Source organism: Oreochromis niloticus, linkage group LG22 (genome assembly GCF_001858045.2).
Source record: "Oreochromis niloticus isolate F11D_XX linkage group LG22, O_niloticus_UMD_NMBU, whole genome shotgun sequence".
Lineage (NCBI taxonomy): Eukaryota > Metazoa > Chordata > Actinopteri > Cichliformes > Cichlidae > Oreochromis > Oreochromis niloticus.
Window position 1 is genome coordinate 27,838,637 of NC_031985.2, and position 25,902 is coordinate 27,864,538.

General features: G+C 41.7%; 3 protein-coding genes across 4 annotated transcripts; all 3 read right to left on the minus strand.

Annotated features, from left to right (window-relative positions):
• Positions 1-11,259: 11,259 nt before the first annotated feature.
• Positions 11,260-13,795, minus strand: LOC102075633 (glutathione S-transferase A). Its single transcript, XM_019350598.2, has 6 exons — positions 13,565-13,795; positions 13,414-13,479; positions 13,116-13,221; positions 12,507-12,625; positions 11,840-11,925; positions 11,260-11,734 (listed from the first exon to the last, which is right to left on the minus strand). The coding sequence occupies exons 1-6, from the start codon at positions 13,730-13,732 to the stop codon at positions 11,605-11,607; spliced, it is 675 nt and encodes a 224-aa protein (XP_019206143.1). The 5' UTR covers positions 13,733-13,795; the 3' UTR covers positions 11,260-11,604.
• Positions 13,796-18,519: 4,724 nt separating this feature from the next.
• On the minus strand, positions 18,520-22,310 carry LOC100695721 (glutathione S-transferase A). 2 transcript variants are annotated; one of them, XM_019350597.2, is made up of 7 exons: positions 22,190-22,310; positions 20,774-20,980; positions 20,622-20,687; positions 20,355-20,460; positions 19,586-19,704; positions 18,922-19,007; positions 18,520-18,816 (listed from the first exon to the last, which is right to left on the minus strand). In XM_019350597.2, exons 2-7 carry the CDS (start codon positions 20,939-20,941, stop codon positions 18,687-18,689), a joined length of 675 nt encoding a protein of 224 aa, XP_019206142.1. In that variant the 5' UTR covers positions 20,942-20,980; positions 22,190-22,310; the 3' UTR covers positions 18,520-18,686. The 2 variants fall into 2 exon arrangements, with proteins under 2 accessions (XP_019206142.1, XP_019206141.1); XM_019350596.2 differs by lacking the exon at positions 22,190-22,310 and having other exon boundaries at positions 20,774-21,016.
• Positions 22,311-22,885: 575 nt separating this feature from the next.
• On the minus strand, positions 22,886-25,295 carry LOC100690031 (glutathione S-transferase A). The gene is made up of 6 exons (XM_005453891.4): positions 25,055-25,295; positions 24,848-24,913; positions 24,540-24,663; positions 23,849-23,967; positions 23,271-23,356; positions 22,886-23,177 (listed from the first exon to the last, which is right to left on the minus strand). The coding sequence occupies exons 1-6, from the start codon at positions 25,220-25,222 to the stop codon at positions 23,048-23,050; spliced, it is 693 nt and encodes a 230-aa protein (XP_005453948.1). The 5' UTR covers positions 25,223-25,295; the 3' UTR covers positions 22,886-23,047.
• Positions 25,296-25,902: the final 607 nt, after the last annotated feature.

Sequence of the window (25,902 nt, forward strand, 5' to 3'; positions counted from 1 at the left end):
AATATACATAATATAATTCTAGTTTCTCTGTGCCTCTTTCTCCAAGCCTTTGAATTCTTGTTAAAGTGCACTTGAACAATTGCCAATGTCAGCATAGCAGTGAAGTAAAGTGCAGTGGACACAGACTGCACATTTATTGCGATCACTATCTCTGCTCTTCTGGGTCTGTTTCAGTGGACTGTTTCCTGAGTGAATGATCGCTAAAGGAAAGACATGCAAAACACATGATTTTCACTAAGTCCCTTTGTCCAAGTAACACACACACACACACACAGCTGAAGCCCTGCATTATTATGTGCAAGTTTCAACAGTAATAGGCTGCATCAGGATTTCTCTAGACCTAAAAGGAAAAAATGCACATGCAAAGAATTTGATTTGAAAATGTGCTTTCCTGTGTCTGCACTAATTTCAGTATTTTCATTTTGCTGATGTAGCATGACGCATTCCTTTTTTTGAGCAAGTATATATTCAGACGGACCATGCAGCAATGCAACAGTGTTTCAAACAGGTCAGAATTGCTGTGGGTTCCCAACACCACACGCAGAAACAATTGTGCTCTTTAATCTTTGTACAGTACTTGTTCCAGTTGGTCCATTCAGCCTGTTTTCAGCTGCTGCCAGCTCTCCTTCTCATTGTAAGTCTGCTTCCATCTGGTCCTGCAGTGCTACTGAATAAATAGGGAAGACAATAGGTAACAGGTGTCCTACACAGCCTCTATCCCATAGCCTTGCACACTGAATCACATGCTCCCTCTCCCCTCCTGTCACAGCTGAGCCAAAAGCCACAACCCATCGAAAGCAAAGTCAATGGGCTTCTGAGGTTTTAAGCTGTGATCACAGTGAACTTGGAGTGATTTGGACATCTCATTCAAAAAAAAAATATATTGCTAAGGCTTTTTCAAACTGAGCTGATGGCACAAAAGGAGAACAAACAAGTCCAAAAGTGCCAAAATGAGCTTAGAAAAGAGTTCCAAACATTTAGCAAGCAGAGCAGATAAAATGGCCAAGCCAGAGGGAGTCACTGTGCACAAGATGTTTTTAGGGCTGGTTTATTATGTAGGGTCAGAAATTGTTGACAAAGTTGATTCTTACAAACTTATTTTAACTTGAAGTGGTCAAGTTACAGTATGCTCACTGGGACTTAATAAGGAGAATGTGCATTTAACATAGCAGTGGAAATTCAGGCAAATAACACAAAAAGGATTCATGTATGCAGCCTCATGCTGTCACGGGCCATCTGAGTTACCTTTGTACAGAGAAAACTGGTTGCACCACACCCTGTTGATAAAACACACCTTTGACATGATTACCTTTTATCAGCCTTCATTTGTTTAGGCTTGTTCTTTTTGTGGTGGCGCGATTGAGGGATAACCGGGGATGGTAACTAAGATGTTGACAACGCCACCTGGGGGAGGGAGTTACACCCCAGGAAAGATTTCTATAGCCAATGTAAGTGTTACACTGGCTACCAAAGCCCACAGACTCGTTATTAACAGCAGAGGTGACACAGATGAATTTTACAAATCAAAATTTATTAAAAAGTACTACTAAAAGCAGAATTGTAAAATCAGAAAGGTACCTAAGGTAGCAGGGTTGAGACGGTAAGATAGTTAATTAAAACACTTTATTAACAACCGATGATTAAAATGACCAGACTCCCTACCACGATGCTACCCTAAAACAATCACAGCTTGATAAAAATAGTGGAGACCGGCCACTTGAGGGGGCAACCTACAGGGAAGAGTGCCTAAGGGTGCCACCAATTACTCACCCGTGTAATTCCACTGCAGACCTCATTGTCACTCACACTGAACTCTAAATGGTGCAATCTACCTATGCCCGGTGTGTACACTCGCATGCATCGGGGAGGGGATTCCACCTCACGTGCCTAGCCCCTCAACAAGCGGCCGCACCTCCACTAAAGCAATAAAACAAAGCATAAAACATTAACCACGTTAGTAAAGGAGATCTACATAAAACAAATACACCCCAAGTTACTGTTCTTTATAAAAGCATCACATAACAAACAAAACACCATAAGACAAGACAGCAGCAGTATAGCACAATCCTGCATCAAAAGAGGGAAACAGTTGTCCAGGTCCACCCTACTATATGCCGCATTATGATAAACACAAGAGTCCCACTTAACACTCTCTAAAGGGCAATACTAAAACGAGTAGCTTTCCTGGAGAGATCTGCAGTGGTTAGTTGCCTAATGCTCTCAGCCACCTTGGATGGACAAGACTGCAGTGATGCGCGAATCATGAACGAATCGTTCAATACTCGAGAATCACTTTACTGACTCGTGAATCATGATTCACAAGCGCAACTGACTCACTGACTCATCCGTGTTGCTGTTAGCAAACTAATTTCATTAGTAGAAATATATTTAGCTTATAATTCAAATTGTGAAGAAAAACACAACATCCAGTATCTTAACAAAAACATTTCTGCTCTGAACTGGAAGAAAAAACCCTGAGTAGAAGCTCACATCAAGAAAATAGCTCCTCGGTTCACAGTAGCATCGCTCTGCTAACATGCTAACAGCACATTTGAGCTACTCACCCCTTCCCTTCCTGCGCTGAATCGTAGGGGAAGCGAATCACTCATGACTTGCTCACCCCCTCCCTCCTGTGCTGAATCATAGAGCGAGCGAATCACTCATGACTCGCTCACCCCCTCCCTCCTGTGCTGAATCATAGAGCGAGCGAATCACTCATGACTCGCTCACCCCCTCCCTTGCTGTGCCGAATCATAGCATGTACGAATCACTCACTCACTCACCCCCTCCCTCCTGGCTCGCAGCTACTTCTTCTTCTTCTTGGTTGGCAACCAATGTTAAGGCGCACTACCGCCCCCTCGCTCACAGCTCAGTGGACATTTAGATGAGAAAATATATATTTGACACATGTAAGGAAAATACTAATAAAATAAAAATAAACAAAGAAATGTTCCCTTTAGAAATTCTTTTGCTCTATTTTGCTATATAAAATAGTTGTTTTCTTTAAGAATCACTCATCTTAGCAGTAGGATTTGCATTAAAAGAGAAACAAATTAAGTTTGAGTGAAAATGTACATTTTTTGCACTCTCTGGTCAAATGACTCAGTGACTCAAATGACTTAAAAAACCCGATTCACTTTGGTGAGTGACTCATTAAAACTCGATTCAGTAAAAAGAATCAAATTTACCATCACTACAAGACTGCCAAACGCCTCCGTCTGGTAGTGAAGCGCAGCTGTTTCCGTTTCAGCCCGCTAATTGTCAGCTGGGAAGGTGTTAATGGTGCATTCGCGGACATCACGTAAAATCCTACCCCAGAATCTACTTCACTACATTTTGTTAGTTTCTGCTTGTGTTTTCAACCCCTGTGTTAAGTCTCCTTTGTCCTTTATGTGTTTCATGTCTACCCATATGGAAAAGATATATATATAAATCTTATAAAGTTTGTATCTGTCTTGTTAGAAAATTGTATGAAAAGCATACAAGATATAAAAAATTATATAATTATATAAAAAAAATTATATAAATGAAACTTGTATGTTTTGGATACTTCCTAAAACAATATATGAAAGTAATGAGAAAGTGGCCACTTTCATGAGTAAATCATATAAGTCTTATATGATTCACTATATGAAGCAAGATAAAGCTGATGCAAGTCTTTTATAAGTTTTTACTATTTCTTTTCCATATGGGTACATGTCTTTTGTTGTCATGTTCATGTTGTTATGTCTGCGTTTCATTATGTTTCCTGTTTAATTTTTGAAGAGGTTTAGTTTTAGTTCACCCAGTTTAGGTTATTGTTTAGTTCCACCCATGCCCTTTGTTTGTATTTATTTTGCAAGCCTTAATAAACTGCTTGTTTTCTGTTAATTCACATCAAGTTTCACATTCTGTTTTGGTCTGCATTTGAGTCTTTTTTCACAACACATACAGTCTGCCTCAGCCAGACTGTGACAACTATAAAGTTAGGCTATTCAAGCTTTTCTGCTGAAGCAAGCCTGTTTATATTTTTGCAGCACAACACCACTGAAATTATTGTTAGCTTTAATAACAGTAACTTCAACACTCATTAGAGGGTTTTATTGATTGTTTTTGATCAGCTGAGGGGATAATAGTGTTGTTGCATATGAATGCCTATAATGTAATTCTTCTAATGCCTGCACAAGCAAATATAAAGAGTGGGCAAGAAAAGAAATGACTATTATGAATGATTACTGCAAAATGAATGCAACAGCAGCTTCTACAAAAAATCTGATGGCTTTGCCACTGATTGGATTTTCTCATGAAAGTGACACGGCAGCACAATTATAAAGATTTTATTGTAAAAGCAATTGTGCAATGTTCTCAGGGAAAATGCAAAAAACATACACCTTGATTTAATCATATGACTAATTTTAAAATCTGCTGTTTAAGAGAAAGCTGTTGTTTTCTGTTGTGGAAAAGTGAAAGACTAAATCTAAGGAGACCTATAATAAGGGACTGCATGCCCTAACAGGGACGCATGGCGACGCAGGCTTGTCTTTCCAACTCGATGGCCATTTTGTCGCTCCACTTGCAGCACTTGTTGCGACAGCTGTAGGCGGCCTCTGGGGAACCTGACAGTGCAGGGGAGCTGTTGGCTGCTTCCTCGCAACTAGCCATGAAGGAGCAAGCTATAGCTACCGGCTGCTCCTTAGCCTCATTTTGGGTGGGACGCTGCCACTTCTGGCTCTCACAGTCCCGGCTCCGGTCGGACGACCGGGACTCCCTAATGAGGCTTCCGGTTGACCCTAAAACCATGTTCGGCCAAGGGGCAGCCCAGCTCCTGCAGCAAGCTGCAGTAAATCGCCATGCTGCTCAGGAGATGTCACGAGGCCTGCGCCAGCATCTGGCCAGAGTGGGGAGGCCCAGAGCTTCTGTGCTTCAACCTGCCCCCAAGGCTCCGGTTTGGGGCCCTGGAGATTTCTGGCCTCAGCTGGAGGCCTGTTGTAGACACGGCAGCCGCACACAGGGGAGGCGAGGAGGATGTGGAGCCAAGGCTAAGTTGTCCTCCAACCGCCCCCTCCCTCCTGACATTTCTTGGAGCCATTCCACCCAGCCCCCTCCCCTCTGCAGTGCAGCACAGGGTGGCCTGGGGGGCACTCGGGGCAGACCTTTGGGTGGTTTCCACCATGACCCAGGGTTACTGCCCGCAGTTTTGTCGCAGACCCCCTGTAACTACCATCCTGACCTTCACCCATGTGGGTGACCCGAAGCAGGCCCTGGTAGGCAGACGCTAGGGACCGCCAAGCGGGGGGGGTGACGGCCTATCTGCCCTATCTGGCATGGACACTGGTGGTTCCTCAGATTCGGGTTCGAGGGGCAGATCTTCGAGTTCAGGGTCCTCCCCATTCGGGATCTCCCTGTCACCCCAGACCTTCACCAGCTGCTTAGACGGGGCCCTAGCTCCTATGGGGCTGCGGGGCCTCTGAATTCTGGATTATCTGGATGACTGCCTGGTAGGCGCCTCGTCAGCAGAACAGTGCCACAGCCATGTTGCCCTCCTGGTTTCCCATGTTCAGGCTCTGGGGCTCTGCCTGAATCTGGAACCACCCCAAATCACAGCTTTCCTGGGCAGGTCCCTGGGCTCTGTCAGAGCTTCGGTGTCCCTCACGGCGGAGGGTCCTCAGGACATGCCTGAACCACTTCAGCCTCCACTCTCGGGTGAGCTGGGGCCTGTGGGGCCTCATGACCCTGATGGCTGCAATGGTGCAGGTGGTCCTGTTGGCACTCCTGCACATGAGACCAGTCCAGTGTCACCTTCTAAGCCTCAGCCTTTGTCCACAGCACTCCCACCAGACCACAGTGGTAGTTTCCCGGGGTCTCCACCAGGAAACTACGGTGGTGGAGAGACCCGCTAAATCTCCCGCATGGCCAGGTGATGGGCCTAGTGACTTACTGCCAGCTGGCCTCCTCAGACACCTCCCCAGTAGGGTGGGGAGTGGTCCAGAAGGGCTGTGGGGTCAACGGCTGCTGGTCCGGGCCATGGGCTTCTCCCCACATCAACACGTTGGAGCTGCAGGCCGCATTCCTGGCACTTCGGCACTTCCTGCCTCAGTGGAGTGGGTTCCACTTGATTGTCCGGACAGACAGCACAGTTGCGGCAGCCTATATCAACCGGCAGGGGGGCTAGGCTCTCCTCCCCTCTGCAAACACACCGCCAAGCTGTGGCAGTGGGCTCACCCCTAATTCCTCTCCCTTAGGGCAGTTCACGTGCCAGGTTCCCTGAACACAGCAGCAGACATCATGTCCAGTGGAGGTCCTTTATTGACCCTGAGATTATTTTAGCACTTAGTCTGGATGAGCTGCTTTTGCAGTTCCAAGAAACCTGTACTTAGACCTTAAACACTTTGGCCCCATTAAAAACCAGGCGCCCTAAACGTATTCCCCAGCCCTGGTTAAATGAATCCATTCGAGCGGTCAGACGTCAATGTAGGAGAGCAGAGCGAAAGTGGAACACGGACAAATTGCAGGCTTCCTTTCAAATGTTAAAGGACTGTTGGAAATGTTATCAAATTACAGTAAAAAATTAGAAAAACAGACATTTTTCTCCAGTGATCGCATCAAATTGTCATAGTCCCCATGCTCTTTATAAGACCACCAGTCTCCTACGCTGGAAGGCTCTGCTGAGAGATGTAATCAGTTTCTTTCTTTTTTTGTAAACAAGGTTGAGTCCATCAGGTCAGCAATAGTACCTCCTACATATGACCCATCCACGTTTATTCCCTGTTCAGCTGCCTTATACCAATTTGAACCCATCTCAATTACACTTCTTAACGAGATGGTTAGACAAATTAAACCTTCTGGTTCTCCCGTGGATGTTATCCCTGCATGGCTCTTTAAAGAGCCAATGTTCACATTTTGGACAGAGAGGACAGATGGTTTGAAAGAGGAGTGAAAGAAGCCATGTATGTCCACTGTGAGCGACCATCTTGGAACAGAGGCGGTGGTTTACGACACCAACTGTCTGCCATCTATAATCCAGTTTTGAGTTCCCTCCCCAGACGCCTTAATGCCCACTCACATCCTGGGCCATCTGACCTCTGGAAATCACATGATAAGGTGGGGCCAGGTTTCACAATGAGCTCACCCGAAACCCTGGCTGATTGGGACCCACACCCGGTTTCACACCTTGGCTCATGTGATTAGAGGATCATCGGGGGGTCCTTTTGTCCATCTTGGGGGGATATTCCCACTTGGTTTAAATCTCTCTGCCATTTGCCCTTAGAACTGAAGAAGCTTCTCGGATGAGAGGTGAAACGTCTTCAAGCAACAGAAGTCGAGACACTTTTCTTTCCAAGCTCCTTTGGCTCTTTAAAGAGGTTTTCCCTTCAATTGGAACCTCAGTCCTTGCTATTATACATAGCAGTATTACTTCCAGTGTGGTTCCTGATGGTTTTAAACATGCAATTGTAAACCCTTTATTAAAAAAACCTGGCCTTGACCCTTTTGTTTGCTCAAATTTTAGACCCATTTCAAGACTTCCATTCCTTTCAAAGTTATTGGAAAAAATATTTTTTACCCAACTGAACACATTTTTAGATGCTAATGGTATCATGGATGTTTTTCAGTCTGGTCTTAAACATCTACACTTCACTGAATCAGCACTTTTACGTGTTTTGACGATATCTTTTTAGCTAGTGATTGTGGAAGTACTGTGATCCTTGTGCTTTTAGATCTCACTGCAGCGTTTGATACTATTGACCACAATATTCTTATCTCTCGTTCGGAACACCTGGTTAGCATCAAAGGTGCAGCACTGGATTAGCTTCGTTCATATTTGAGTGGCAGAATGTTTAGTGCTAAAGTTGAAAATTTTGTGTCCACCTCAGCCCCCCTTCCTTGTGGGGTGCCCCAGGGCTCAATCTTTGGCCCTCTTCTTTTTTCATTATACCTGCTCCGTTTGGGGTCTATTTTTAGAAAACACGAAATATCCTTTCACTGCTACGCAGAGGACTGCCAAACTTATTTGCCTTTAGCACCAAATGGCCCAGGCTCCATCCAAATCCTTTGGAACTGCCTTGAGGATGTCAAAGCTTGGATGGGTGCTATATAAATAAATTGGATTTGGATTTGGATTTGGAGTGGAGGCTCCACCTGCAGGTGGTTGACAATGTTGATGCAGAAATCTATAAATATCATGTACTTCAATATAAACACTCCATCAACCAGGCCAAACAAAGCCTCTACTCTGGTATTATCACTTCTTGTGAGGGTAACTCCAGGACTCTCTTTTCACTTCTCAACAAACGTCTTCAGCCCCCCAATGCTTTACCACCACACTTCTATTCTTCTGAAACCTGTAAATCCTTGATGCTGTTCTTCACTCCAAAAATTAATAACATTCACCAGCAACTCAGTTCGAATGTTGTGTCTATCCCCTCTCCAGAACCTTTTCTCCATTTTGAGCCCTTTTCCACCTTTCATCTTCTTGATTTATCTAATATTTCTGAGTAAATCATGTAAATGAAAGCCCACCACATATCATCTTGATCCTATGCCTACAGTGCTTGTAAAATCCTGCCTCTCTTCCCTACTCCCATTCATCTCTGGTATCATTCACTCTTCACTCACCACCGGCATCGTTCCCTCCTTATTCAAGATAACTTCAGTCACTCCAATACTGAAAAAAACTTACTTAGATCCTAACAACTTTAACAACCTCAGTCCGATTTCTAATCTAACCTTCATTTCTAAAATACTCGAAAAAGTAGTTGCAGCTCAACTTCATTCACACCTGGTTAATAATAACATCTATCTGGTTTTCGTTCATGTCACAGTACAGAAACTGGTTTACTTAAAGTCACTAATTATCTTTTACTCGAAGCTGACTCTGGTCTTCTCAACATACTTGTCCTTTTGGATCTGAGCTCAGCCTTCGAAACCATCTCTCACTCCATCCTTCTAAGCAGACTTTCTTGTCTTGGTATCTCCGACACACTCCTAGCCTATTTCAAATCATATCTCCTTGACCGCTCCGAGTTTACTCAAATCATTTCGCTCTCGTCTATTCCCAGCCTATTCTGGTGTACCCCAAGGTTCAGTCTTAGGCCCTCTTCTCTTCATAATTTAAATCATCTATCTTGGTTCGTTTACCATAAATTTGATCTTCATTTTCACGGTTTTGCCAATGACACCCAGTATATAACTGCAGGCCTGATTCCACCCTCCCACCTTCTTCTCTTACAGAATGCTTATCCGAATAAAAATCCTGGTTCAGCTCTAATTTCCTTAAGCTTAATGAGGCTAAACCTGAAATCCTCCTTATTGACACAAAATCCAACCTACTGAAGGTAAATCACCTTGCTCCTCCCTACCTTTCTGACCTGTTAAGCACTGTCTCTTCTGCCCGCTCACCTCGATCCGCTTCTTCTATCCAGCTTGCTGTGCCTTCTTTCCGCCTCACCACCATAGGAAGCAGACCTTTCAGCTGCTTCATGTTGCCCTCCTGGTTTCAGTGCTCACCCGAGAGTGGAGGCTGCTCCCAGACTGTGGAACTCTCTACCCCCAGATATAGGAAAACATTGATTCTCTCCCCCAGTTTAAAACCCATCTATTCAAATCTGCATATTCACTGTGAAACTATTGTTTGTTTATTTTATCTTGTGCTTTTGTTTTCTTATTTTTTTTCATTGTCATTGTTCTATTATAAACAAAAGTGATGAGGAAGCGGTTCAGCCACCCACAATAGGGAGAAAGAGGACAAGAAATTGGGATGATGAGCTGCTAGACCTCATCAGAGAGGACAGAAGGCAGAAAAGCGAGGAGAGCACAGGAGAGCAGGGGGAGGATGGACAGACTGTTTTCACTTCTTGAAAGATTAGTTCTGAAAATGAGTTGTGCATTAAGACATTTATTTATTTGACTAGATATGCTGCGTTGCTATATGTGTTGTGTTAGCTTAAATGTTTTATGTTATTAATAAACTGATTACAACAAACAGTAATTGTCACTGAACTCATTTTATTTACAGGTATTTTTAACATGTATTAACATAACACTAACTTTGAACAAGTTTACATGGATATTTATTTAATGACAATAAAGTAAATAACAATAACAATTAAAGAAGAATATTTCAAATATACTGACAATATTTAAAGAATGAAAAACAATATCTACAGTTGTTCACACAGGATTAACCTGAGTTACCTGTTGCTGGACCGTTTCTGTAATAGATTACAGGAAGTCTCTGGCAGTGTTGCTGAATCTGCCGAAGCAAGATCAGACAATTTGCTGTTGTTGGAGCTGCTCCAACTTTCTAAATGGGAAATCTAGGTTAAGGGGGTGGTCCAGATAAAAATTCCAACTGGGAATTTAAAATTCTGGCTACTGATTTAATCTGAATGCACCAACCACTGTCAATACATTTTGTCTTCCCTCCCTTAGTCTCTGGGTTTATTTTCTGTCTCCCTATGTTTTGTTTGTGTTCCCTATGTTATCTTTTAATCTCTGCTTCTTTTTCATTTCTCTTTCAAATCCCGTGATACATTTGTTCTCCTGGGACTTAACCTAGCCTAGCTCTCCCTTTAGGAATGAAAAAGAAATACACACACACTTGTTTGTGATGCTGAATATAAAGTAGTAGAACTTCTTTATTTTTTGTGAGTTGGACTGTGGGTAGCAGGTTGTTATTTTGAAGCACAATATATGCCACATCTTTGTTTTTTGTTTGCTTGATTTTTGTCCCTCGGGTTTTGTTGAACAGATTAGTGTCTCGTTTAATGTGAATCAGATGTCTTTACAAATACATGCAGTGATACAAGTGTTGCCACTTAGGGACCAATAGGAAAGCTCAGGGTCAAAGGGTACAATGACAACAATTAAGGAAAGCTTTAAAGTGATTTAGTGACCTCTCCTGTCAAAACTGCACAGGATGGATTTAATGTGGATGTCTCAATTTGGTGCTCTTACTGAAAATGGTCTTGATGGACTACACTTGAAAGCTGTGGTAAAATATCAATATCCACATATTGATATACGTCTTACAGTCAGATTTTGATTGTATCATTATTGTTGTTCTTCATATTATCATTATTATATTTGTAATATGCTCTGTGGTGGATTTTTGGATGAAATGTATACCTATATGACTTTATACACTATATATCCATCTGCACTGAACATATATACTGTAACTTATTATTTAATGTAGAGTCGTACGTACGTAACGTAGAGGTTTTGCTTATATGATACAGTGTATTAAACTCTATCCAAGAACAACACTACTCTTTTCCAGAGGATTTTTTGAGTGCCTTTATTTTAATTGGATCTAAATAAGGTGGATCTCCACATCATTGGTGAGATAAGGTTATCTTCAAAATTTGCGACCATAGGTCCCAACACAAATGACACATGTTCCTGATATGAATATGAAAAATATTTACTTCAGCTAATGAAGCTGATACAATAAAAAAATGACTTTTTAATTTGTTTTGTTCATAACAATATGACAATCACATATTCAGTCACCCATGATTGCACTTTGTATTGTACTGAAATACAAGGAATGGTAACAAATAAAAAAAAAAAAGAAAGAAAGAAAGAAAGAAAAGATTAGCTTGTCAGCTGATGAGCTTCTCAATCTCAGATGTCTTTAAAAATGTCCTGTCCAGGGGTGTCCTTGTAAAGTGGAGGCCAGGTGGCTTTGATGCTGGGTCTGTCCTTCAGATTTTTATGGTATTCTGACAGTTTGGGGTAACGTTTGTCACTTAGCCTACAGGAGACATCAAAGTCAGTGTGAGTTCATTGCTGTTAAATATTCCATTCATTCATCTTGCCAAGCAGCTAAAAATCAGTATTAGTAAAATAGCTCACTTACCCCATATAGAAGAGACGAGCAACGCTTGGATAAACAATCACATCAGCCATTGAAAAGTTCTTTCCTGCCAGGAAACCGCCTGGTGTCTAAGAGAAACACAAAATAAAGCGCTGTGAGGAGAAAACACTGCAGAACTCACATTATAATATTCCACAGTATCTCTTTAAATATAAAGATCAGTAAGATTTTTAGATAAGATTTTTACACTAACAGCAGCTTATCTATTGGCTGGTTAAATGTGGTTCAGACAGTCGGCCTGGCTTTGTCCAAATATCATCCAAACATGTCCTGCTGCTTTATTTTTCTTTTTTAACTTTTGGTGTTTTTTTCTAACCTTAACCCAGTTTTCTTAAGAGGCTTAATAATCTGCCAGATTGTAGGAAGGTATTCCCTGTGACTTGCCTGGTTAAAAAAAAAGAGTTGCATCTCTGTAACACAGTGCAATAGGCCGTTTGAGTGTAAAGTATGTGATTTTACCTGAATCCTGCAAAGATTATGTTTGTGTCAAAACATAAACTTTACTCAGAAAAAAATTCCCTGACCGTTTCTCCCACTACAAAGCAGTCAGAGCACAAAGCCAGAGCAACAAAGCTATATAGCTTTGAGTTTTGTGCGCTGGATGCTTGATTAGCAGTAGAGTGTAAGTGTGTGCGGGTCATTCACGTACCTTCTGCAGGTATCCCTCCCACATCTGCACCTCACCAGTCAGCGTCTCCTTGAGTCTCTTAAAGGCAGATTCGTGCCTCTCATTCTCCGGGACCCTCTGGTTGTACCTAAAAACATCCACTGCAAAATATCAGAACAGACATTTCATGAAGATGGTCACTTCCATCCTTTTGAATGTTGGGTATGTCTGTGCATTGCTGTGTAACATCAGGCTGTAGGCTGTAAACGGTTGCTTTGATAAACTGAGATGGTTACTCCCCAAGGAAATAAAACATTATGCCAGAGCTTATTATTGTGTATCATGTGTTTTGAACAACGCTGACCTCAGGAAGAGCAGGGGAACCAACTCTGAGGAGGTTTGCTGAACGCATGAAGTATGAGTGGTTTAAAGGTGACAGGTTCATGCGTGACGTTGCCAAGCACGACTCAAAATCCCAAAAGGCAGATCTTTTAATGGCAACAACAACAGCTAAGTTATGTAGAAAGAGGACGTATCTCACTAAATCCATATGGCATCAGTGCAATTTGGGGGATCAGATACGAAAATGCAGGAACTTAACAGTTATGTCTTTGTGTTTCAAAACCAGAGAGAAGATTTAAGCTAACATACCCGTTTTCTGGTGAAGTGTGTTACCCTCGAAGGTACGCTGGAGCACCAGGGCTTTCTCGCTGGAGTTCTCAGGGATCAGTTTGGTTCCCTGGGACTTGTACTCGCACTGTTGGTCAAGACAGGAAAACAGTAAGTGTTATGAAGAGCAGCAAAAAACTTTAGTTTCTTTTACTCTGCAGTGTGGGGTGCATGTTTTTACAATGCACTGTCAAACAATCATGGTAAACCTAGTAATCCCTCAACTTGACCTCCAACAACTTATCTCCTTGACAAGGCAGGACCTTGCCCGAGTTCTCACCTCCAGGAAGAAGCATGCACCATAGGACTCATTGATGATTTTGTCCCCACATTTGAAGGCAGGAAGCTTTAAGACAAAGTGGAAAAATGATATAAATAAGTTTAAGTTTAAGCATTCAAAGTCCAGAGTGAAACCTGTGATACAAGCCTACCTGTCCCCTGGGGTTTACATCCATGACTTCCTTTGACTTGTGCTCTCCTTTCTCGAAGGAGAGCAGTTTTTGGTTGTATCCCTGCAGTTTCTTCTCCTCCAGAGCGATCATTACCCGCCAGCAAGGGAGAGAGCCGGAGCCCCACCACAGAGTCATGTCCTTGGCCATGATTTCAGAGTGAACAGCTTAGCTTGGTAACTGAAATTACTGAAGGTTAAAGATGAGAAGACTGAAGCCATAGCAGGTGAAACTCCAGCCCTCCACATCCGGATTGGTGGATTTAAGTCCCGTCCCATTTTGGTCTTCTGACAAGAGATCGCTTACCCTCTTACATCACAACCCCACAGTTTATATCACGTGATAATGAAAGTCAGAAGATTTCTGCAGCAGCACAGTTAAAATTATTGACTGTGTAATTTAAATCAAATGCACAGAGTAAAGTGACACTGAGCGCTTTGCTGCTGTGCTCCTGAGCAGTTTGTTCAGATGTCATCATTCCTGCACGTTATTCTTGTGTGCTTCATTAATACGGTTGCATTTCAACAGTCACGACCTTGGTATCCATCTAATGTGAATATGTTAAACCCTTAAAGATCGTTCTTCATCCATTCATATATTCTTACAAGTAATGCTGTTGATTCGTTGAAACTCACAGTGACTCAGCACTTTGTCTACACTCCCTGTACACACATGCACACACAATTATGGCGCGTCTCTCACATCCGTCATTCACATTAGTTCTGAATGTGCCTATCAACTATTTAATATATCCTTGTACTTGAGATATAGATTTCCTCTTGGAATAAAATATACACAATATAACCCTAGTTTCTCTGTGCCTCTTTCTCCAAGCCTTTGAATTCTTGTCAAAGTACACTTGAACAATTGCCAATGTCAGCATAGCACTGAAATAAACTGCATTGAAACAGACTGCACATTTATTGCGATCACTATCTCTGCTCTTCTGGGTCGGTTTCAGTGGACTGTTTCCTTAGTGAATGATTGCTAGAGGAAAGACATGCAAAACACGTGGTTTGAAGTCGACCAATTGAATGGATAATAGTGTTATTGCATATGAATGCCTATAATGTAATTCTTCTAATGCCTGCACAAATCTGAACAGTGGGCAAGAAAAGAAATGACTATTAATTCTACTGCAAAATTAATGCAAAAGCAGTTTCTGCACCACTGCAATGTAAGCAAAGGCCTGGCCACCCCTACAAAAAATCTGATGGCTTTGCCACTGTTTGGATTTTCTCATACAAATTACACAGAGCACAATTATAAGAATTATATTGCAAACACAATTGCGATGTTCTCAGGGAAAATGCAAAAAACATACACGTTGTTTTAATCATACTATGATTAACTTTAAAATCTGCTGTAAGCCAGTCCATCACTGCAAGCCAGGGATGCATCCAGCGCCTTCTTCATTGCAAGCAAACACGTATAATTCCTTTCAGAGCATTTGCTGTACCTTACTCTATTCATGCCCAGGCACCTGATCTAAATCAACCTTTGGTTGCCATTTCTTCTGCGTTGTCAGCCCTGCAATTATTTCTTCCCATTACTGTGTCCATCACTGGTTGAACTTACTGGGGTAGCGCACAGAAGGGTATCATTGTGTGGTTCTGTGAGCCTCTGTGTAGTTGGATGGATGTTTACTAGTGTACTTTCAACAATTTCCTCAATGAATCCTAAGACTGTTTTTGGAGATAAAAAAAAAAAAACAATCCCTATTTTAAAGGCACCAGCCACAAGAGCGGGAAATAACTCCAACCCATCTGGCAATACATTCTACATTGTAGCTCAAACAACATGACAACTCCACCAGGAAAAGCTCTCAGGCAGCATTTTCACCTTGCAGATATGACTACTGTGGTGGATGCTGAGTTTCTTCTTGCCAACTCTCACTACTGGGCATTTGGATTTGGAGGACTTGGGTAAAGATGGAATTTTCTCTTTGGACTGCAGCTTCTCTGTGATGGGGGACAGTTACTTTGGCTGCTTGCAGTTCATCAATGAGGTCACGGAACACAAGCAGGCGAGACATCCTCGAGGCTCTTCAGTCATTTGCTTCTCAGAAAGTCAAATATAAAATCAAAGAGCTCTATTTCGGTATTGCAAGTTTATGGAGCAGTTCCCAGTTGGCGCCACTGCTCAGCTGGTTAAGCTGTTGCTGGATCTCAAGCTGTAGGTAGGTCATGCCAAATGGCCATGTCTGGATACCTGAAGTCTGTCGCTCTGGATAGTAGTGCTGTTAATCATAGGGACATGAATCCCACGGTTCTTAGTTGATTAGCACCTGACTGCCGTCGCACTAATACCAGACGAGCCCCCAAATTTGTTTTCTCCCTAAGTCGGTGTCAGAGGGGCAACTGGTTTCCTTTGCCAACAGTGTATGGTGCTTAGTGATGTGTCGGTTGTGAACGAAATGGCTCTCAGAGCCGACTCTTTGAAATGAACGACGCGAGCCGGCTCCCGTGGTTTTTTTTTCTTTCTCTCACCCTCTCTCTTGCACTTTTTTCCGCTTCACTCTGCACACGAGCCTTGTGCTTGCGGTGGGCAGAGGGGGGAGGGGCAGTAGTTACACTCGCAGTAGCACAGGAACAGAGCGGGAGGGAAAGAGAGAGAAAGAGAGCCAGGGACAACAACGTCACATTAGAAAGGCATAGTAATCATCCACAACTATTTTCAGTTGCAGATGATAAAGGATTCAGAAAGTTTGTATGTGCGTTGTCTCAAGGGGCCACCATATATATTTATTTGTAAACATACATAAATAAAACCACGGGGTTTTTTTTACATTAGTAATTCCTTTTGGGGCGATTGTGGCTTAAGAGTTGGGAGTTCGCCTTGTAATCGGAAGGTTGCAGGTTCGAGCCCCGGCTCGGACAGTCTCGGTCGTTGTGTCCTTGGGCAAGACACTTCACCCGTTGCCTACTGGTGGTGGTTAGAGGGCCCGGTGGCGCCAGTGTCCGGCAGCCTCGCCTCTGTCAGTGCGCCCCAGGGTGGCTGTGGCTACAACGTAGCTTGCCATCACCTGTGTGTGAATGGGTGAATGACTGGATATGTAAAGCGCTTTGGGGTCCTTAGGGACTAGAAAAGTGCTATATAAATACAGGCCATTTACCATTACCATTTTGTGCATTATTTTATATTGTTGTTGATAATAAATTAATTAAAGCAACAAAACAACCTAAAGAGCCAGTTGGGAGCTGAAAGAGCCGGTTCTCTAAAAAGATCCGGAATTCCCATCACTAATACTGCTGTAGTAAAGAGTAGAAACGGCACAAAAGATGCGCTTCATAACAGGAATTTTTGTTCTTCCTCTGTGCCCCAAAACACTGCTCAATACCAACAGCATGCTACACCCTCTAGTGTCCGGACGTAGAATAGCATTTTGATACCTGAAACTGCCAAAATCCAACAAGAATGTTTAAATGACAGGTTAACAAATACAAACATAAACAACAACAACAACAAAAAACTTGTGTGTTGACTGTTTTTCTCTTTTTATTTTCAATATTATATTTTAACATATGGCTATTTTCAACTCTCTAAATTTACATTACTTCAGAAGTCAGATGTTGAAACTCTGGAGTGATGTCAGTGATATGCATTAGTGGGTTGCAGTAGGAAAGTTGGGAAAAGAAGGAAAAACAGGATTTATTTTGCTTCTTTGGCAGGTAGAGCTATTTGGGTATCACAAGCAATACAGGATAACATTTGTTGTTTGTGCTTCGCTGCAGCAAGTCTGTGAACTCTGCATATGGCTTCTTTAGCAAGTCACAGTTTTACTGCTGTTTACATTCACTGCTGGCATTATGGATTGTTAACCTCCTGGTGGTGGAGCTGCTCCAACTTTCTAAATGGGAAATCCAGGTTAAATGGGTGTTCCAGATAAAAATTCCAACTGGGAACTCAAAAATTCTGGCTACTGATTTAATCTGAACGCACCAACCGCTGTCAATACATTTTGTCTTCCCTCCCTTAGTCTCTGTTTTTTTTGTCTCCCTATGTTTTGTTTGTGTTCCCTATGTTATGTTTTAATCTCTGCTTTTTTTTTCATTTCTCTTTCAAATCCCGTGATGCATTTGTTCTCCTGGGACTTAAACTAGCTCTCCCATTAGGAATGAAAAAGAAATAAACACACACACACACTTGTTTGTGATGTCGAATATAATTGTAGTGTCTGTAGAACTTCTTTATAATTTGTGAGTTGGACTGTGGGTAGCAGGTGATTTTTTTGAAGCACAACATATACCACATCTTTATTTTTGGTGTTTTGTTTGTTTGTTTTTTGTCCCCTGGATTTTGTAGAACAGATCAGTGTTTCATTTAATGTGACTTTGATGTCTTTACAAATCCATGCAGTGATTGCTCAAGTGTTGCTACCTAGATAGGAAAGCTCAGGTTCAAAGACAAGAATGACAACAATCAAGTAAAGCGTTAAAGTTTTGATTTAGTGACCTTTCCTGTCAAAACTGCACAGATGCAGGATGGATTTAACCTTTTCACTGCAGTGGACAGCTATTCAAAGGCTTTTTTTGTATTTGTGTCAGTGTTGATGGTATACTTGCACATGAACCACTACATTGGACACTGATGTGTCACTCCATACACATCAGTTGTCCACCAGTTGTCAGTTGTCCAAAAGCGCTATATAAATGCAATCCATTCCATTAAAAAAAATGAAGTTCAAAAATCCTTTTTTCATGCCTAAAGATGAAAAAAAAAAAAAAAAGCTTGATGGCTGTGGACAAATATCAATATCCACATATTGATATAAGTCTTACAGTCAGGCTTTGACTGCATCATTATTATTATTACTATTGTTGTTGTTATTATTATTATTATTATTATATTTGGACTATATTCCAAACACAAATGAAACATGTTCCTGATATGAATATGAAAAAGAGTTATTGACGACCGGAAATGAATGAAGCAGATAGAATAAGAAACTGACTTTTTAATTGGTTTTGTTCACAGCAATATGACAGTCATATGTTTAGTCACACATGATAGGACTTCATATATTACTGAAATACAAGGAATCGTAACAAATTAAAAACACAACAAGAAAAGATTAGCTTGTCAGCTGATGAGCCCCTTAGTCTCAAATGTCTTTTAAAAAGTCCTGTCCAGGGGTGTCCTTCCAAAGTGGAGGCCAGGTGGCTTTGATGCTGGGTCTGTCCTTCAGATTTTTATGGTATTCTGACAGTTTGGGGTAACGTTTGTCACTTAGCCTACAGGAGACATCAAAGTCAGTGTGAGTTCATTGCTGTTTATTATTCCATTCATTCATCTTGCCAAGCAGCTAAAAGTCAGCCTTATTAAAATAGCTCACTTACCCCATGCGGAAGAGAAGAGCAACGCTTGGATAAACAATCACATCAGCCATTGAAAAGTTCTTTCCCGCCAGGAAACCGCCTGGTGTCTAAGAGAAAAACAAATAAAGCGCTGTGAGGAGAAAACACTGCAGAACTCACATTATAATATTCCACAGTATCTCTTTAAATATAAAGATCAGTAAGATTTTTAGATAAGATTTTTACACTAACAGCAGCTTATCTATTGGCTGGTTAAATATGGTTCAGACAGTCGGCCTGGCTTTGTCCAAATATCATCCAAACATGTCCTGCTGCTTTATTTTTCTTTTTTAACTTTTGGTGTTTTTTTCTAACCTTAACCCAGTTTTCTTAAGAGGCTTAATAATCTGCCAGAATGTAAGAAGGTATTCCCTGTGACTTGCCTGGTTTAAAAAAAAAAGAGTTGCATCTCTGTAACACAGTGCAATAGGCCGTTTGAGTCTAAAGTACGTGATTTTACCTGAATCCTGCAAAGATTATGTTTGTGTCAAAACATAAACTTTACTCAGAAAAAAATTCCCTGACCGTTTCTCCCACTACAAAGCAGTCAGCACAAAGCCAGAGCAACAAAGCTATATAGCTTTGAGTTTTGTGGCCTGGATGCTTGATTAGCAGTAGAGTGAGTGCGTGCGGGTCATTCACGTACCTTCTGCAGGTATCCCTCCCACATCTGCACCTCACCAGTCAGCGTCTCCTTGAGTCTCTTAAAGGCAGATTCGTGCCTCTCATTCTCCGGGACCCTCCGGTTGTACATAAAAACATCCACTGCAAAATATCAGAACAGACATTTCATGAAGATGGTCACTTCCATCCTTTTGAATGTTGTGTATGTCTGTGCATTGCTGTGTAACATCAAGCTGTAGGCTGTAAAAGGTTTTAAAGCTTTGAGATGTAAAAATAAAAAGTTTCCACACACTGCACAGCATCTACTTCCATATTTTGGACTTTGGGTGTGTCTGTGCATTGCTGTGTAACATCAGGCTGTAGGCTGTAAACGGTTGCTTTGATAAAGAGATTAACATCCTGTTGTGAGGGTTACTCTCTAAGGACATAGTGCATTATGCCAGAGCTTAATTATGTGAACACACAACTTATTATTGTGTATCATGTGTTTTGAACAACGCTGACCTCAGGAAGAGCAGGGGAACCAACTCTGAGGAGGTTTGCTGAACGCATGAAGTATGAGTGGTTTAAAGGTGACAGGTTCATGCGTGACGTTGCCAAGCACGACTCAAAATCCCAAAAGGCAGATCTTTTAATGGCAACAACAACAGCTAAGTTATGTAGAAAGAGGACGTATCTCACTAAATCCATATGGCATCAGTGTAGTTTGGGGGATCAGATACGAAAATGCAGGAACTCAACAGTTATGTCTTTGTGTTTCAAAACCAGAGAGGAGATTTAAGCTAACATACCCATTTTCTGGTGAAGTGTGTTACCCTCGAAGGTACGCTGGAGCACCAGGGCTTTCTCGCTGGAGTTCTCAGGGATCAGTTTGGTTCCCTGGGACTTGTACTCGCACTGTTGGTCAAGACAGGAAAACAGTAAGTGTTATGAAGAGCAGCAAAAAGCTCTGGTTTCTTTTCTTCTGCAGTGTCGGGTGCATGTGCAAACAGTCATAGTAAACCTAGTAATCCCTCAACTTGACCTCCAACAAGACAGGACCTTGCTAGAGTTCTCACCTCCAGGAAGAAACATGCACCGTAGGACTCGTTGATGATTTTGTCCCCACATTTGAAGGCAGGAAGCTTTAAGACAAAGTGGAAAAAAATATATAAATAAGTTCAAGTTCAAACATTCAAAGTCCAGAGTGAAACCTGTGATGCAAGCCTACCTGTCCCCTGGGGTTTACATCCATGACTTCCTTTGACTTGTGCTCTCCTTTCTCGAAGGAGAGCAGTTTTTGGTTGTATCCCTGCAAGTTCTTCTCCTCCAGAGCGATCATTACCCGCCAGCAGGGGGGAGAGCCGGAGCCCCACCACAGAGTCATGTCCTTGGCCATGATTTCAGAGTGAACAGCTTAGCTTGGTAACTGAAATTACTGAAAGTTAAAGACGAGAAGACTGAAGCCACAACGACTGAAACAGTCTCGTTTTATAGCAAAACTCCAGCCCTCCACATCCGGATTGGTGGATTTAAGTCCCGTCCCATTTTGGTCTTCTGACAAGAGATCTCTTACCCTCTTACATCACAACCCTACATTTTATATCACGTGATAATGAAAGTCAGAAGATTTCTGCAGCAGCACAGTTAAAGTTATTGACTGTGGTTTTTTTTTATCTTAACCTGCTTGTATTCACAGGTATTGCAAAACTGTCATTTTTATGGTGAAAAACCTTTGGAAAATCAAACAAAACAGTTAATCTTTAGCTCAAATCAAATGCACAAAGTGACACTGAGACCTTTACCGCTGTGCTCCTGTGCAGTTTGTTTGGATCTCATTATTCCTGCACGTTATTCCTGTGTGCTTCATTAATAAGGTTAATACGGTAAGCTCACAGTGACTCAGCACTCTGTTTACACCCCCTGTACACACATGCACACACTGCACACACAATTATGGCACGTCTCTCACGTCCGTCAGTCACATTACTTCTAAATGTGTCTATCAACTATTTAATATATCCTTATATGTGAGATACAGATTTCATCTTGCACTAAAATATACATAATATAATTCTAGTTTCTCTGTGCCTCTTTCTCCAAGCCTTTGAATTCTTGTTAAAGTGCACTTGAACAATTGCCAATGTCAGCATAGCAGTGAAGTAAAGTGCAGTGGACACAGACCGCACATTTATTGCGATCACTATCTCTGCTCTTCTGGGTCTGTTTCAGTGGACTGTTTCCTGAGTGAATGATCGCTTAAGGAAAGACATGCAAAACACATGATTTTTACTAAGTCCCTCTATCCAAATAACACACACTCCGTGTGTGTGTTACTTGAACAGCGGCAGCCCTGCATTATGATTACATGCAAGTTTCAATAGTAATAGGCTGCATCAGGATTTCTCTACACCTAAAAGGAAACAAAATGCACATGCAAAGAATTTGAAAATGTGCTTTCCTGTGTCTGCACTAATTTCAGTATTTTCATTTTGCTGATGTAGCATGACACACTCCTTTTTTTGAGCAAGTATATATTCAGACAGACCATCTAGCAATGCAACAGTGTTTCAAACAGGTCAGAATTGCTGTGGGTTCCCAACACCACACGGAGAAACAATTGTGCTCTTTAATCTTTGTACAGTACTTGTTCCAGTTGGTCCATTCAGCCTGTTTTCAGCTGCTGCCAGCTCTCCTTCTCATTGTAAGTCTGCTTCCATCTGGTCCTGCAGTGCTACTGAATAAATAGGGAAGACAGGTTAGACAATAGGTAACAGGTGTCCTACACAGCCTCTATCCCATAGCCTTGCACACTGAATCACATGCTCCCTCTCCCCTCCTGTCACAGCTGAGCCAAAAGCCACAACCCACCGAAAGCAAAGTCAATGGGCTTCTGAGGTTTTAAGCTGTGATCACAGTGAACTTGGAGTGATTTGGACATCTCATTCAAAAAAAAAAATATTGCTAAGGCTTTTTCAAACTGAGTTGATGGCACAAAAAGAGAACAAACAAGTCCAAAAGTGCCAAAATGAGCTTAGAAAAGAGTTCCAAACATTTAGCAAGCAGAGCAGATAAAATGGCCAAGCCAGAGGGAGTCACTTTGCGCAAGATATTTTCTTAGGGCTGGTTAATTATGTAGTATCAGAAATTGTTTAGAAAGCTGAGTCATACAAACGTATTACAACTTGATTAAATAATGATTAAATAATGATTAATTTTCAAATCTGCTGTTTCAGTGGCATTTTCATTGGAAATAGAATCCAAACTTTAAATTTGCATTGATGGGTCAGGTTTGATGCCTAAGGTCAAATTTTACTTGAAAATAATGAAGCAAACAAAAATGAAACTTTTTAATAGCTTTTATTCACAGCACAACGAGAATAAGATTACATATTTAGTAACAAATGTTCAAATATCCACTGCAGAGCAGAGCAGCGCACGGACTGGTATCAAATTAAAAACACAACAGGAACAATTAGCTTGTCAGCTGATGAGTTTGTCAGTCTCAGATGTCTTTGAAAATTTCCTGTCCTGGGGTCTCCTGCCAAGTAGGAGGCCAGGTGGCTTTAATGCTTGGTCTGACCTGTAGCTTTTTGTAGTATTCTGACAGTTTGGGGTATTTATCCTCACTTAGCCTGCAAGAAAGATGAAAGTTGGAGTGAGTTTGTTGCTGTTTGTTATTCAATCCAGGCAGCTACGAGTCAGTTTTGCAAATGTAGCTTACTTACCCCATGTGGAAGAGAATAGCAACGCTTGGAAAAACAATCACATCAGCCATCGAGAAGTTCTCTCCTGCCAGGAAACCACCTGGAGTCTAAAAAAAACAGACAAAGAAAAAAAGAGTTTGGATGGAAGTTAAATTAAAAAACAAAAGCTGGTAAATCTTGGCTTAGTAATTCTTCTACACATATTGTGTCCTTAACAGCAACCTGCCTGGTTAAATAAACATTACACTGACTTGCTGCACAATCTTGTGCTGTAAGTTGATGTTTACAGGAACATAAAGATCAAATGCTCAACATCAGTTGATATTTCAGTCAATAGATGTTTTGGATTTTTTCCCCCTTCATCTTAAAAACTAAGATTTGATTTCAATTCAGCAAGGATCAAATCTATATAGTGAGTCAAAATGCCAAGGAAAAAAAGAAAAGAAAGAAAAGGCAAAGTGATTTTACACAGCAGCACTCATTACATCCAACAGCTTGTAGCTTCCTGCTAGGTTTACCGTCTCTTTCTGCACCTTTGTAGCTGTTGTGCTCTGGGTGCTTGTTTAGCAGTAGAGTATGTGAGTGCATGTGTGACGTACCTTCTGCAGGTATCCCTCCCACAACTGCAACTCGCCCGTTAACGTCTCCTTGAGTCTCTTAAAGGCAGATTCGTGTCTCTCATTCTCCGGGACCCTCCAGTTGTACATAATAACCTCCGCTGCAAAATATCAGAACAGACATTTACTGTGTAACATCCGGCTGAAGACTATAAAAAGATACCCAAATAATATCTATAGCAGCTTATTTAAAAATCAGTGTTTATGTAAGGCAAATGTTCATTTTCATTTTCACACCCCTAGTCTCAGGAATTTACTTGCAAAGCTAATTTGAGCAGAGATTAACATCCCAGCATGCTGTGAGGGTAACTCCCCAGAGAAATAATGCATTACGTCACACTCTAACTATGTGAAGGCACAGCTCTTTCGTGTGTGGCATGTGTATTGAACACCTCACACCTCAGGAGGAGGGGGGAAGTTGATGTCAAAGCCTCTCAGGAGGTTTGCTGAAGACATGAAGTCTCAGCGGGTTAAAGGTTACAGGTTTGTGCGTGATGTTGCCAAGCATGGCTCTAAATCCCAAAAGGCAAAAATCTGAATGGCAACAACAACAGCTAAGTTATACAGAAAGAGCTTTATAAGATTTCCTTTATAAACTCCTTAAACCCCCTGGTTTCAGTGTCCACATTAACATACAGGGATATCGAGTTCAACAGGTACAGAGTTAACATACCGATTTTTTGGTGAAGTGTGTTGCCCTCAAACATACGCTGCATTATTAAAGCTATCAAAGCGCAATTGTTGTCAGAGCCGGCGCAGTCAGGAATCAGCTTGGTTCCCTGGGACTTGAACTTGGACTGAAAACAACACATGAAAGCACACGGAAACACATGAAACGAGCAACTGTTCTGAAGCGCGGTGCACGCTGCGGTGTAGGGTGTCTGTTTATGCAGTGCATTGTTGAGCATGAAATCACAAGTTGCCCTCCAACTTAACAACTCCTCACTGACATGAAATTTTAAGTTAGGCACAAGTTCTCACCTCCAGGAAGAAGCATGCACCGTAGGACTCATTGATCACTATGTCACCATATTTGAAGGCAGGAAGCTTTAAGATAAAGTAGAATGAATGTTATTTATATGTACTTCAAAATTAGGCATTAGTGTTTGTAATTGCACAGTGAATATAAAGTACTTCGGGGGAAAAAAATGAATGCAGCTTAAAGGTATGAATGTGATACGAGCCTACCTGTCCCCTGGGGTTCACATCGGTGACTTCCTTCGACTTGTGCTCTCCTTTCTGGAAGGAGAGCAGTTTTTGGTTGTATCCCTGCAAGTTCTTCTCCTCCAGAGCAATCAGCACCCTCCAGCAGGGGGGAGAGCCGGAGGCCCACCACAGAGTCATATCCTTGGCCATGGTTTCAGAGTTTAACCTGAGAGCTGAAGTTAAAGGGAGGTCAAAGACGAGAAGACTGAAGCTAGAGCAGGTAAAGAGCCTCGTTATATAGCAAAACTCCAGCCCTCAACATCCGGATTGGTGGCTTTAGGTCCCGTCCCATTTTGATGCTCTGACAAGAGATTTTTCACAGATAGCAGGGTGTGAATTATTTTTTGAGCAAGATCACGCACCTGACATTATTTACATGAGAAATTTTGGTAGCAGCACAGTTTGAAATATTTTGTTTGATAAAGCTGCTTGTATTCACAGCTATTGCAAAACTGCACCAGTACACTGAATTTCAATGAATAATAATGTTTATAACGGTCAAATTAGGCATAGAGACTAAAGTGAAAGTGAAAGTTTTACTGGTCTGCTCCTGCGGGGTTTATCAGAACCCCACTTTATTCCTGTGGGCTTTATTATTACTGTTGCATGTCAACAATCACAGCTTTAGTTGACATCCATCTGTTATGCTTATGGTAAAAACTGTTATGACCCTTCTTCGTGCTTTATAGATTTCTGCAGTATTGTTGCTGACATTTTGAAACTCACGATGACTCAGCAGTCGTGTATTTACAACTTCACACGCAGGCACCTACGCAACACTGGCATGATTTTCATGTTTCTCTGTCTGATACCCCTGATTTTAACGCATT